General features: G+C 33.8%; 1 protein-coding gene across 1 annotated transcript in view; it reads right to left on the reverse strand.

Moving 5' to 3' along the window:
- Positions 1 to 14,879, reverse strand: part of LOC129235119 (intraflagellar transport protein 88 homolog) — a 74,653-nt gene that overhangs the window by 34,103 nt on the left and 25,671 nt on the right. The window contains exons 10-15 of the mRNA XM_054868808.1: positions 9,644 to 9,878; positions 7,465 to 7,535; positions 4,381 to 4,467; positions 2,110 to 2,209; positions 780 to 866; positions 140 to 209 (exon numbers count right to left, since the gene is read on the reverse strand). Coding sequence (XP_054724783.1) covers positions 140 to 209; positions 780 to 866; positions 2,110 to 2,209; positions 4,381 to 4,467; positions 7,465 to 7,535; positions 9,644 to 9,878 — 650 coding nt within the window. The remainder of the gene's footprint in view (positions 1 to 139; positions 210 to 779; positions 867 to 2,109; positions 2,210 to 4,380; positions 4,468 to 7,464; positions 7,536 to 9,643; positions 9,879 to 14,879) is intronic.

A 14,879-nucleotide genomic window follows, 5' to 3' on the forward strand; every position in this document is an offset into this window, starting at 1 on the left:
AGATTCTAGTGCTCAATCAAGTGTAGTAATAACTTAAAATAGCTCACAAAATTTTCAATTAACATTTCATAAGACATAGAGATATCAGATGTACGATACATCATACAGAAAGAAAGAAAGGGAAGTAACTTTAACCAACCTCCAGCATTGTATCGATCAGCTATAACAGCTTGGTCAGAACATTTTTCTGCTTGACTAACATCACCTTGCTAAACAAAAAGATTTTTGAATCAAAAAAACATTTTACATTTCTCAGAGTTAAACTTGCTTTTTTCTTTTATTTTTCATTCAAAAATTTTTTCTATAAATAATAATAATAATAATAGTAATGACACATTCAAAGCAACAGTCATATTTCCATTTGTAACTATCAACTATAACTATATTTTAATAACATCAAAAGTTTAAAATTATTAACAAAAATTTGAGCACTTTATACATTTCTTATTGTCACTTGTATCTACCAGCATAGATTATTTTTGTCTCTATGCTGGGTATCAGTACTTTGACTTCTCAAATCCTTCAATGTAATGACTTTTCCTCAACAAATTCAAAGACACTTCAACATGTTTGTAAAAATAATGTGCTGCTAAAAAAAGCCACTGCAATAGTATCAGAGACATAATTATACCTCAGAGACAGCAGGGATGTTTATTGATCATATTCTGAAGTACCTTTAAACCTGTTAAAGTTGGAGATAGTTAACTAGTTTAATATCCATAAAGTCAAATCCAACAGAGAATTTGCTTGAGATCAAGATAAAACTATATTATACTCACTAAGAAATACAGAAATGCTAGATTGGTAGCAGCAGTACTTGCAACTTTAGTTTCTTTTCTTTCAAAAGCTTTCAATGTTTCGATTGCCTGAAATATGATAAAATATTAGCTCAAGAACAATTTTTCAAACTTACGAACATTTTTTGCAAAACAGGTCATCAATGTGCCTTTTAAAGAACTAATTAAATTTGAATTTAAAAGCATTGTAAAGAAATTGCTTTCATATTTAGACTAAATAAATGAAAAATGAGGAGTGGTATTTGCATGGTGAAGTGCATTCACGAAGTCAATGCTTAGTAGTCAATAACAAGGTCGAAACTTAGTATCATGACTCCTTTCCAAATATTTTCGTGTTGAGAGCGAGAAATTTGCTTTAGCTCTAAAATTCGTTGCTCCTGAAAAACTTGTGTTATAGCCTTTTTGCCTAAGTCAGATTGCGTTGTAGCGGGAGTCGATTATATATCGAAATTCTTTTCGAGACATTCATAGATTTTTTTTTTCCATTTTAGACTGTTTGTCTCATGAAAAATGAAGGTTAGGAAGAAAATTAAGTTCACCAAAAGTTGCTACAAAACTCACAAGGAATCTGGGATTGAGGGGTGTGTAGATATAGTGTTGTTCCGTTCTGGAGCTCTTAAAATCCCCCAAGTTTATTTCAAATCTTAGTTGCAACCAGTAATACAGTAAAATTAGTTTAAAGTTATCCCTATTGTCTGTTGATTATCATTCCCAGTCTTTTAAGCTTCAGGGAAAATTATTTAAGTTAAGTAGATTGATTTTTTACTTTTCTCTTGATTACATTGTCAAACGAAAATCTCCTAATGTAACGAATCAAGTTGAATTGCCGAAGAATGAAGATGTACGAAGGCGCAAAAATGTCATTTCTGGTAAATTTAGTATTTCCGTAAGCAGAGTACCTGCTATTATGAGAAATCGAAAGCTGTAATAAAAGTACTGAAACTTACAGAAAATTTTTGCTCAAAATCATGAAACAGCATTACAATACAATTTTTTAGAAAGTATGCAGTGCTCAGTAAATGTTTCACATTTACTTTTTTAATTATTAGCTTTCATTTAATCTGATGCTCGTATAAATTAGAAATTGGGTTTGACATAAAAATTAGCTTTAATTATAAAGTTTTAGGAGATTATTTATGATAAACCAAGATTGTTTCTATGTATCAAAACTTCTATGTATCGAATTTTTTCCGGAAATTTGCTATTTTGATAAATGGAGGTCTGACTGTAATTAAAAAACTAAAAATTTCGAATAAAACCGACTTTCTTATTAGTATCGATAAATCAAAAACTTTGGCAAAAGTATACCTACTTGACTAAACTCTCTTTTTCTAAGATATGTCACAGCTTTATTGATTTCAAGATCATTACCTAAATCAGCATATGGGGATAACTTTATTTGGTCAACACACCTGTAAATAATATCACATTTTAGAGGCAATGTGTTTGAAATTCAAGCATATAGTCTGAAATGAAGAAAGATAAGAAAGCATACCACATAATCAAGTTTTGCATGCATTATTTTTTCTAGGGGATAGAAATTTTAACACACAACTGTCATGAGTCATACTCTTAAAAAAACACGAGCAGCATAAAAATTAAACAAAGCATCATTAATAAATTTGAACAGTGGATGTATTAAAATATGACTGTTAATTTTATTTGCTAATAGTTTTATGTTTGTATAATTGCTTGAATGATAGATTGGACAATATAATGGAAATGTAATGAAATACATATTGTGATACAATACAATTGTTGGATCACACAAATTTGTTAATAGACCTTATATTACAACCAAACAAATATATTAACGTGTAAAATAGACGAAACCATGTTTTTTTACGTGCAAAGGATTCTTTTACTATTTTATGTATCCAAATAAACGTGAGCAATAAGAGAAATAGAAACTGATTCCTTTATTGAGATAGAAAACTCAATTTACACTAAAGATTGATATGTATAGTTGAATTGATAGATATATAACTTTAGCTATTTGTATATTTCACATACTTTTATAGCCAAAAAGGAAAAGAACACAAATATAATCAGGCCTCATATTGGAAGAAATCATATGATGGAGTACAAAAGTAGAATACAGGGGAGAGGGGAGACAGCAGTGGCGGCGCGAGAGCAAAAGTAAACGTCGGCGATGCAGTTTTGCGAGGCCCTTTTAATCATGAAATATTGTGAGACAAATAATTGAATTCATAGAATTAGTTTTTGTACTAACTATTGGCACTTAGGGTTCCCAATTCACTTAATTGCTGGGACAAAAACATTTCGTGATTAGTAGCACAGTCAAAAAGAAGTTTTTTTCGTGGTGGGGGGAGGAGCCGGCACTTTGACTGTGGAAAAAACTACCTGATAGCAAGGGGGGTCTGGGGGTTCTCCCCCGGAAAGATTTCGAAATTTGTAGTTTAAAAACGCCATTTTGGGCTTTCTTTGCTGATGTTAAGGTAAAAAAGGTACAGGGGGTCTCGGTGGAAATTTCTAGAAATTGAAGCTTTAAAAATGCAATTATAGGCCATATTTATTGACTTTAGGGTCAGAGACTGTCCCAGATCGATTCTTTAAAAAAAAAAAAAGATCAAAACCAATCATTTGCAAATTCTCTAAATTGAAGTTTAAAAAACGGAATTTTAGACAAACTTTGAAGATTTTACCGGAAGGAAGGGAGATCCCTCGAAAATTTTTGAAAATTATGGTCCTAAAAACTTAGGAATATTTTATATTCAGGAGCCATTCCACTTTAACTTTCTGTTAATGAAGTTTAAAAAGCCTAATTGCTTATGATATAAAAGAAAGGCGATATGGGGACCCTTGCCCGAATATTTTCTGAAATTCAATCCTTAAAAATGCGATTGTATTGCCATATTTTGTAATATTACGCTCGGTAATTTTTGAAATTCAAGCTAAAAAAACGCAATTTTAAGCGATTTTCGACGTTGTTGAGCATTTGGGAGCTTTAAGCTGGAAATATCGCGAAGTTTAAGATCTGGAAACAAAATTTCAGTTGCTCCATAATGCTTTCGGTGTGTGTGTGTGTGTGTGTGTGTGTGGAGGGGGAAGAGTTCGGAGGAGCAGCATTTTGGATATTTTCTTACTTTTAGATGAACTTAGGAAACAAAAGAAAAAAGAAAAGAACTGAAAAGAAGAGAAAAAAGAAAGGGGGGGGGGAGAGTTAGCTGATCAATTAGCTGTTGCCAATGAATATTTTTAATTCAGGCCCCGACAGAATTGGGCCAAACATTTGCTAAGGCTGACTCTGTGCAGTCTCTCCTGCACGCACTATTTTGATTACTTTTACGTCTGTTATATTTAATGAGAGCTTCAATCGAAAACATGGAAATATCTTAAAACTTCCGAGAATTTACTTCTAAGAATTATGCGAGGCCCTATCTGCGCGAGGCCGTCGGCAGTTGCCGACGTCGCCGACGCCTAGCGCCGCTACTGGGAGACAGAAATGTTTAGAAACAAAAAATCTTTGTGATTAGTTAGGAATAGACTGGGGTAATTATAATGTGAAAGTCATATCCATTTGATATCATTGCTGTATTGATATTTATAAATCACAACATACCATTCATATCCTGCAGCAAATGAATCTGAAATAACAGGTGCAATGAGCTTTGCAGCAGTCAATATAGTCCATTCTGCTTCCTGTTTCCTGATATTCAAAGAAAAATACTTTCATTTCACAAGCAAAAAGAATGTTACAGTTTTCCACTGTAATTACTCATTAACTCCTTTACTTATCAACAATTGAACATTCAAGGAGATACAAATAAAAATTTATTTTCTATTTACATTGAAATAATTCCACAAATTTCACTAAAATCCGAATTAGATTAAAAAAAATAATTAAAAAGAACCAAAAAAAAAAACCCCAGCAAATTATCTAAAGCAATGCTTGGCAATGAAGAGAAAAGTCTCAGAATTGCATGAACAATCAGCAAGGGGATAATTTTTTATTGACTCCTAAGTGTGATAACTATAATACTACTCAATCTCAAAATAGCAGAATATCAGGAACTTTTTCTACAAAACATGTCAATGAATTGTGTAAATGAAATGAAGAGTGAAGCATGTTTGTGTTAGCAATTTAAATGTAGGGTACGCATTAAAAATTTCTAATATTTTTATACAAAAAAAATTGCATAAAATTAGAATAATCAACTCATTCAATGTTAATTTGAAAGGCAGTAAAAATATTTGCACCTGTTTACCGATAACTTATGACAAGTATAAAACTTCGTGTTTGGAAAATCTTACTTTATTCTTTTGAACAAAATGGGTTGTCAACATGATAATTCTGAAACAACAAAGTTGTACATTGAATCATTAGTTTAAAGTTAGAAAAGAAACAGTTCATCTCAGATCAAATGAATGTATTACAATCTACCATTTTGAAGATTTTAAGGGAATGTAGAAGAACTGCAAGGGCACCCATATAGGGGGGCAAGTGGGGGTTCAAGCCCCCCACCCCTTCACTAGAAATTAGAATTTCCTTGCTTTTAGTACTTTGTGTCTTTGCAAAAATGTAAAAACATTACTTCTCCAGCCATTAATGAATACTTTATTAAAAATGTCAAACTTTAATAACTCTAATCTGTACTGAAATCGTTTTTCTATGGGGAAAATATCCTGCTAAACCATGGGGAAAATTTCTGAGCCTCCCTTTAAAATTTTGCATATGGGCGCCCATGAAAAACCGAGTAGCTAAAACGTAACCGAAGTAAACGTGGTAGAAGGATACTAAGAACTATCAAATACAAATGCAAATTAAAGTGAAGTATCCAAAATAATCACCCGGAAATTGCTTCTGACATCAATAAGTGTTGAAAAGAATTTGTACTTTTGTGTCCAAGTCAACAACATTTGAACGATTGCATAAATTGCAGTTTCAAATAAAGGTCCTCAACATAAAGCCAAAGATTAACGTGAAACACAAATGTGCACAACTCTCCTGGAGAAAAAAAAAGCTCATCTGGTAGCAAAAAAAAAAAAAAAAACTGAGAAAGCTGTTCATTCAGTGATGAATCTTTATTTCAAATATCTGTTGACAAAAGAGGTGCTTGAGATTACCATTTCATAAGCGAAGTGTTTAAGAAATCTTGTGTAAGACGCTATTTCAAATATGAAATATCCATTGTGGTATGAAAAATGCCTGACAGCTGCTGGAACTAGGCAATAATGTAGCGTAAAACTAGGAGTTAATTCCGCAGTTTAGCAAGGTTACTGCATGATGCTCTTAACTGAGGCACAGCAGTGATTTTTCTTTCAGCAAGATTCAGCTTAATTAGCTAATTCTCAGAATTAAACAATATATTTTGTAAAAAAAGAGGGGAAATATTGGCACTTAATATTAGGAAATACTTGAAAATGTTGTAACAATTAATATTTCAAAGCCGGATGAAAAATTTCAAAGCACTGCGCATTGCGCATTTTACACTCATAGGTATTGTTAGGTCTTTTATTGTGCTTTGAGCAAACTACACTCCGTCTAAGTTCCTTGCCTTCTTTTTCAGCATGTTATTATGGAAAGTAACTACTGTATGAAGAACTCCAATAATTTATAGTTGTTTCACTGTAGCCCAAAAGATTCATACGCAGATCAGTCATAAATTTAGATATTTCCTCATCGGAAAGATAACGTGTTCACCATGGCTACACAAATGAATCTAAAAGTAAAAGCCCTTGCTAGAATATTTCCCATGAAATCCCATTTTAAAATGAAATCGAAACTACAAACAACCGCTTAAAAATGAGTATGCATTTCCCTTTACGCTTGCTAGCATATGTTTAGATTTTCTTTCACGAAATCCAATAAATCACACACTTGACAGACCCTATTCTGACGTCAGCGAGAAAAATACTAATGTTCGAGACCAATCACTTGGACTGAACATGGCTAAGCAACACCATCTGACAGTAAACATTTCGCTCCGAAACTAAGCCGCACACAAGCGTTGTCCATATTTTTGAGTAGCATTTGCTGTAACGCAGATAAGTGTGATTCGGATGGGACGTGCAGCTGCTGCTGACACAAACTTGTGTCGTTCGTCCCAAAACGGCTAAAACACAGCTTTGTTTTTCACTTGTGACAGCTATGCATTTGAAGTTAATGCATTAACTTTCGCCTAGTTGAAAGATAAATTTGGTACTTGATCAGAGGAGCCATAGTAAAGCACTAATTTTAGAAATTGTCAGTTTTTTTTTTTTTTTTTTTTGGATATTTCAATGTAATGGAACCGAATTGGAACATTCCAATTCGGCTATGGGTTGAGCACAAATTCCAAACCGAATTGGAACATTCGGTTTGTGTGCTAAGCCCAATTGATTTTTTGCAGGAGGATGCAAAATTGATAGATTAGGAAATTAACAAAAAAAGAAGTTCTCTTGCACATAACAGTTGTCAGACAAGTAGAACACATGGAGCTCATGCTGCCCCCATGCTTGACAGACAATCTATGGCCTTTCCTCTTATGCCTTATACTCTTTGATTTTATATCCTACCCTTAGCTCTTAAATTGTTTTTCTTTTCTTTTGCTTTGTTTCCTCTGATTTTCAGACAATGCATATTTCATATTTTAGCATCAATAATTCCACAAAAATATTTTTAGACTACTTTCATGCAGCACTTAAAATTAAAAATGGATCTTACCTCTGCCTTTCAATTTTACGAAGTGAATCGTTTTTAATTGCTTCAACAATAAGATTAGTTTGAGGATCATCCTGTAAGTATTATATAGCATGAAAATTAAAAGATAGTTAAAGCATATTTAAAGAATTATTATTATTAGGTTGGAAAAAAGAATATAGGAAATGAAGATTTTTAAATTAGCATTCTAAAAAAAGTCATCTTTTGAGTAGTAAAGAAGGAAATGAGATATGCATTTGTGATTTCAGGAACTAAAACCAAGTTTTAAGAATAGAAATAGTGTTGTTTAGTAATAGATTAAAAGGTGTATTAAAAATTTAGATCTTAAGCAGTTTCTTAAAATTTCATAGTATATGGGTTGAGCACAAATTCCAAAATTGAAATTATGTCAATCTTAGTGCAATCATTTTCCTAGAGCGCCAAGGAAAGTCTCGGTTTTTGACTTTTTTCTCAGCTAGAAAAAAAAAGGAAAAAGTTTTGATATTAAGAAATTTTGTTTCAAAAAGCCAAGTACCAGTTTTCTATCTGTAACAATTTCAAATGAGCTATCTACTTGAAAATTTACTTAAAGGCAATATTTCTCCTTTTCCTTCCCAATTCTTATTTACTGTGCCTGGAATGCAAGATTTTCTAATTGTGTACCTACCAGCTGCTCCAAAAAGAGGGGCAAATAAAATTTAATAAATAGTGAAAACTTTAGAAAATTTTTGTTATTTGTTCCATGGAAATTATCATGTACTTTAAGTATGATTAAATTGTCTTTGAAATGTAAGTAAAATGCTTTTAGTTCCTAAATTAAAAACTTAAGTGCTACAAATTATTTCCCAAAACAGCACATCTTGCTTTCTTTTGCATTTGTAAAAAACAATGTTTTACAAAGCTAAAAATACATGCAGGGTGGATATAATTACTCCATTAAGTTACTCCATTTAGACCTCTGCAGTGACTGTTCTAATAGGCATATCTGAATACCAAAGAAATAAATGATTTAGATTTTATGAGGCAACGAAGAAAGATTCACAGATCTGGACCTCAGGTCGGAGGAGGTTAAAGTAAATGACTATAGTTGGAGCAAACCAAACCTGGCAGCATTGTGGAAGCTACATAGATCCTATTAACAGCACTACAATGCTGCCAGGTTAGGTTTGCTCCTACTATAGTTCATAGATTATTGACTGCTTACACATGTAGTAGATGTCACATTATTAGAGACATTACTTGCTGAACTTAAAGTTTTGAATTAAATTTTTGCACAAATAAACTGGCTATTATGAATATGATTTTATTCCTTTCATTAATATTTTGCTCATGAGAATGCAACTAATGACAGCCTGCATCTTATTCTGGATAAATAAGAATGTTTCTTATCTAGTTAAACAGAGGAACTTATCCCCCTCCCCAAAAAAACACACAATAAAACAACCCCGCAATTACCATGCAGCACCCTCCGAAGAACTAGACCCCTCCAATGGGAAAAGTCCCCTAAAAGCACTGACTAACACTTCAGTGGTAGTCTGTACCATGACCTCTTCCTTCCTTCATGGGCATCCCTGGATAAAAATTGTAGTCAGTGTGATATCATTTATAGATCTTATACAATAGGGCCGTTTCCATGGACACTTTCGACCCCGGAAAAATACTGCTTTTCACCGCATTCTGGTTATTTGCAGGATATATGTGGATTTTTTCCCCTCCTGCTCGCTTCTGGGAGTAAAGCGGAATTTTACCCAGAATGCATTACGCGAAACAAGTTTGTCTACTAGTTGCTAAGGATGCTGGGTAAAAACCGCTTTCTGTGGTACAATAAGGAAAACCTCTTTTTACATGGAAACGGAGAATTTTTCAATCGATTTTTTGCGGAGCCAGAGCGGGGATTTACCGGGTTGAAAAGTGTGTTGTGAAAGTGGCTATTATTCATTGCAATATTTTTAGTCCAAAACCACACCAAAAAAAAATTGATTTCATTGGTTTAAATCCATCTATCATAGTTAAGTAGGATTTTATGACTCGGTAAATTGAGGGCTTTTTATCATTCAGTATTATAATGCAGTGCCAAATATAGCTTAGGACCTAAGGGGTTATCCACAAATAATATCACGCTTTGGTAGAGGAATTGAATTCGTGATGGCAACTGATTTTTTAACAACGAAATGCTCTAACGAAAATAAATTTTTTCACTTACAGAAGTAGTAGAATATTTGTCTTCATCCTCTACATGATCCAAAACGATATCCAGCAGCTTTGTAAAGCTCTTCTTCATTTTCTCTTTGTCCCCCAGGGCATAATGGCACAGGAGAAGATGTAGAGCTGTTCTGAAATCTGCTTTTTCCGCCATAATATACTCATATGATGTAATGGCATCTGTATACTGACCAAGCTTTACAAAAGCTAAGCCAATGTTCTTCATAATTTTAATTCTTAAACAAAATTTAAAATGAAATTAGTTTAAAAAAAGTTTAACATTTGTGAAACATTTTTACACACGCATGCAAATTTTAAATAAAACAAATACACTGGCAGACAGGTAGTCAATAAAAGTATAAACATAGCTAGACACAATAAATTAATTACAGAGGCAAAAGAATAACTTTTTACTTATTAACATGCAGAAGTAGACACACCAAAAAATAAGGCATAGTAATATACAGACAAAATGGACATTTAAGTATAGGGCTGGATTCATCTCTACATAGTATAAAATGAAGTGCCCAAAAAGCGTCTGTGTGTTTGAACTCGCAAAACTCGAGAATTTGATTTTGATGAAATTTTCCGATTTTGATGAAATTTTCAGTTTGTTCCTTTAAGTCCTGAAAAGATTTGCAGACCAGTTCAAAAAAAATTCGATGAATAGTTCTTTTTTTTATTCCAATTTAGGCCCAATTTTCTCATAAATTCCCGATTATGGGGGTGAAAAATTACTCGCAAATAGTAATATAATATATCGTTGGAAAGAGTAGAACTTTCTGCGTTCTACGCAATTTGTTTCAATGATCTTACTTAATTATGACAGGAGCTATTTGCATTTTTAGCTCAAATGTGTTAAGGTTTAGCTGAAATTTAGGCACTACTTTCTTCATTAAATCTATCAATAAAAGTGAAAGAAATGTCCCACAGTTTTTTTTTTTTTTTTTTTGACATCATTGGAAAAAGCAATATTTTTTACTCCAGATCTATCTCAACCTATGGTCGAAAAACTAAGCTTCTATGCAGGGGCGGCAAATAGGGGGGTCGAGAGGGGGCAGTCGCACCCCCAAATTTTTTGAGATTTATGATAAAAAAATGAGTAAATTCAATTTACGTAAATCGCAAACCAATGTTCATGAAAAAAGAATCTTGCTGGTTCTTCGTAATGGTTGAAGAGACTCGACATATTTTCAGACATGATCAAGTGTTTTCCGTTTTTCTTAAATAATTAGAAATTCATCAAGCCTTTACCAGCCTTTTCAAAACAGAAAAAACTGATGAAGAATGGTAGTAAATTTTAACTAAAGACATAAACCTCATATAGGCTAAATATTTTATTCTTGTGTGCTCTGTGTAACGACGGTTAAGAGAAACCTGTGCAGTGGTGTGGTTCCAGGGCCGTCGCCAAGTGCATTCGTTTGGGGGGGTGTTGAAACTGATTTTGCCGACTGACTCTCGACATTTGTCGACAGATACATCCGCACACAATAAATAAATAAGTATATATATATATATATTTGACCGAAATTCGTCACATATTGAAGTCTGCAACACGCATTGTAGACTAACTTTAGTAATGCTAAGGGAATGCATTAATTTCGATACAAGTCAATATATACTGCTCTCCTCCAAAAAATTTCTGGAATTGGCATCCGAAAAAGGTAACTTTAGGCTTTGTTGCATATTTTAAGAAAGAGAAGGCGCAGGTTCCCCTCCCCCCCCCCCCATTATCTTTTTCACTGGGGTCAATTTTGGACTTTATAGAAAGGATGGTTTTGGGGGCTAGAGACAAAGATTTATGCTATCTTTGCTGACGCAAAGAAAAGGAATGGAGTGTTCGGGGGCCCTCCCCCGAAAAGTTTTCGAAATTAAAGTTTTAAAAACGTAGTTTTAGGCTATTTATGGAGACTGTGGGTGAGAGGGTAGGTACTGACAGATCTCCAGTGGACAGTGGCAGATTAGTTATAGAAAAAAGGGAATAATAACATACAGTCAAACAAACAGTCATGACTCTCGAGTTTAAAAGACTCGATTGTTTAGGAAATTTACGAGGAATTATAAGAACTTTTTGAGGAGACATAATGAGGAAATTCGAGAAAAAAAAGAAAGAAAACATATTTTATCCATTCAAAATTTAAATTTAGGCCAAAGAATATTTTCTACTTACACAAAAAGTTTTCATACTATATGGTGAATTAATTATATTACATAAGCAAAGCATGTTTTGGAAGAAAAAAATCTCACGGTAGTCATCCATTCAGGTACCCTTTGAATACTTTGTTTTTCATTGAATATTTTCATAGCCCACGAAGAAGATGAAAAGTATGCAAATAAAGAGAATTGCATGGTATGCCGAGAAATAGAGTATGATATAGAGAGGATAATATGAGTCATCTCATAATAATGGAAGGTTAGAAATAGCGGTGTTTGGCAGGTTCTCCCCCTGAAAATTTTAGAAATTGTTATTCTGAAAACGAAATTTTAGACAACCTTTGACGATGTTTGGGTGACAGCAGGCTCGGAAAATGTTTCGAAACTGAAGAAGCAGACCCAGGGGCGCTTCCTGTGCAATTTTGTGAAATTAAAGTTCCATAGGTAATCATAGCTCACTATTAGTCATATTAAGGAAAGAAGAGATGAATGACATCTTTTTACTTTCTTCTATATCTAATATATAGAAGAAAGTATTGGATTCGTGCAAATTTTCGAATTTCGAATTTTGACGGATTCGAACGTTTTGAGGTGTGCTGAGTCCATTTCGACTATTTTTGGAAAATGTCTGTCTGTCTGTGTGTGTGTATGTATGTGTGTGTATGTATGTGTGTGTGTGTGTGTGTATGTATGTGTGTCACGTCTGTGTGTGACCAGTTTTTTGTGGCCGCTCTACAGCAAAAACTACCGCATGAAATCGAACGAAATTTGGTACACATATGTGCCCGTATGTGAACTTGTGCCCATTGGTTTTTGGCGCGAATTCCTCCAAGGGGGGTGGAGCAATCGGACGTTTTTTGAGTTACGCGTGCTTGCTATTCCTCAGGAAGTAACAGGCGGAATCAAACAAAATTTGGTCCATATGTTGCCAATACTAGGAACAGGTGCTGATTCAATTTTGGTGTCAATAACTCAAACGGGGGTTGAGCTATAGAACGTTTTTTTATCGTCAATTGTGACTGCTGTATCTCAAGAAATAATGAACGGAATGAAAGAAAAATTTATCGGCAAGTAGCCCTTAGTGGGTATAAAAGCTGATTTCATTTTGGTGTCAACAGCTAAAAAGGGGGTAGCGCAATCGCCCGTTCTTTTTTTCCATTGTGAGTACCCTATCTCAAGAAGTAATGCTACGTTCTGGTTGAAATTTGGAATATATGTGAATCCATACGTAAACAGGCTTTGGTTCAATTTTGACGCCAATCGCTCCAAGAGGTGTTGATTTTTTTTTTTTTTTTGCGAATAAAAATAGCTTTATTAATGCAGCAATAAGAAAGATAAATCGTAATAGATTGTCGTCTGCGCATTTCTCGTGATTTTAATTGTATGGAAATGATCGGAAATATTATCTCAATGATTTAAAATTTTTAACTGTTGCCATCTTATGTTTGTTAACAAATAAAATATTTGTAATTAATTCAAGCAAGGCTTTTAAAATAACTTTCAATTTTCGCTCTTTGCTTTGCTTTTGCAATAATTCAGACATTGGGATGGTCGTCAAGTTTTTGCATGTGTAATTTTGTTTTTGTTGGGAATATTGCTTCCTCGTCAAGCATGGGGAGGGATCAGAAAAAAAAAGAAAAATATAGAAGAAAGTTTCGTGATGGCCACAACATACTAGTTAGTGTTGGGGGGAAAGAGTGGGATTAAAAGACTCAGTCCCGAAAATTTCCGAGATTGAAGTTCGAAAAACGTATTTTTACACAATCTGTGATGATGTTCAGAGACTGTCCCTCGAAAAACTTTATTATTTCTATTCTGTCTTCAAAAATGGGGTTTTCGAGTCGTAAATTTGAAACAATTTTCGGTAAGACTTTCTCCTCCTCTTCCTCATCTAACGTAGCTAAACATAGTTTTCTAATGTTTTTAGCAGGGACACAGTTCCCCGGCACTTTGTTCCTCCTTCGAACATCATCAAAGATGGCTTGAAATTGCATTTTTTGCCTCAATGTTGAAACATTTCCGTCGAGAACCACGGAATCTTATCTCTTCCTTTAACGTCACGAAACGTTAGTGTAAAAGTGCCTTGCCTATAAGAAGCCATGTCTGCCTAGTCGAAAACTAGGGGTCTGACTCTTTAGGGGGCCCTGCTCGGAATCAGACTCGTATAAATTTTATCAGTTTTATGGGAGGAAAGGGGCACGGAAAGCAAACTAACAATTAACCTGTCTTGGCTCAGAAAGGCCTTGCTTTCAGACCTCCAATTTTGAACAATACCCTCATCCCCGTTGATCTCTACACATAACCTAAAACTTCGCTTTTGAAACTTCAAAATTAAAGATCTTCTAGAGACATCCTCCAAGCACTATATTTTCCCTAACGTCATTAAAATAATCCTGAAACGCGTTTTAAGATTTTAATTTAAAAAAAAAAATCCAGTTGAGGGTCCCCGAACTACACGCTTCCCAATTATCAAAGATAGCCTGAAACTGAGCACAATTTTGCCGAGCTAAATTCTGAAACACCTCATCTCACCTAATGTCTGCAAAGATAGTCTAAAATTGCATTTTGAAAACTTCCAAATCCAAAAACTTTCCGGGAGAAACTCTTGACTCCATAATATCAGCAAAGATAGTCTAAAACTTACTTCAATTTTAAAAAATATTCCGAGAGGGTACTCCAAATCCTCTTTCCACATTACAAAATGTAGCCTAAAATTACGATTTTTACGTCAATTTCCCAAATAATCGCATTCTGCACTTTTTACAAGCCCCCTACCATCTATGGCAGCAATTGAAAGTACAATTTCGACATTTAACGAGTGAGGATCAATTTAAAGATCAGTATTGATAATCAAGAGCGTGAAAATGGTCTAACTTTGCCTGATGTCAGTACACGGTGAAATCAAAGTCTTATTTATAAATAACTAAAAAAAAGAAAAATGAGAGCTATTTCAATTTTTAATGTTTAAAAATTTTTCTGAGCATGTTTAAGTGATTTATTAACATTACTGTAGGTGAAAACATTTCAGTATTTCTGTCTCCTAGTTAAATTTTAATCATATTACTCATGCATAGGCGTTTTAC

The sequence above is a fragment of the Uloborus diversus genome, chromosome 2 (assembly GCF_026930045.1).
Source record: "Uloborus diversus isolate 005 chromosome 2, Udiv.v.3.1, whole genome shotgun sequence".
Taxonomy (NCBI): domain Eukaryota; kingdom Metazoa; phylum Arthropoda; class Arachnida; order Araneae; family Uloboridae; genus Uloborus; species Uloborus diversus.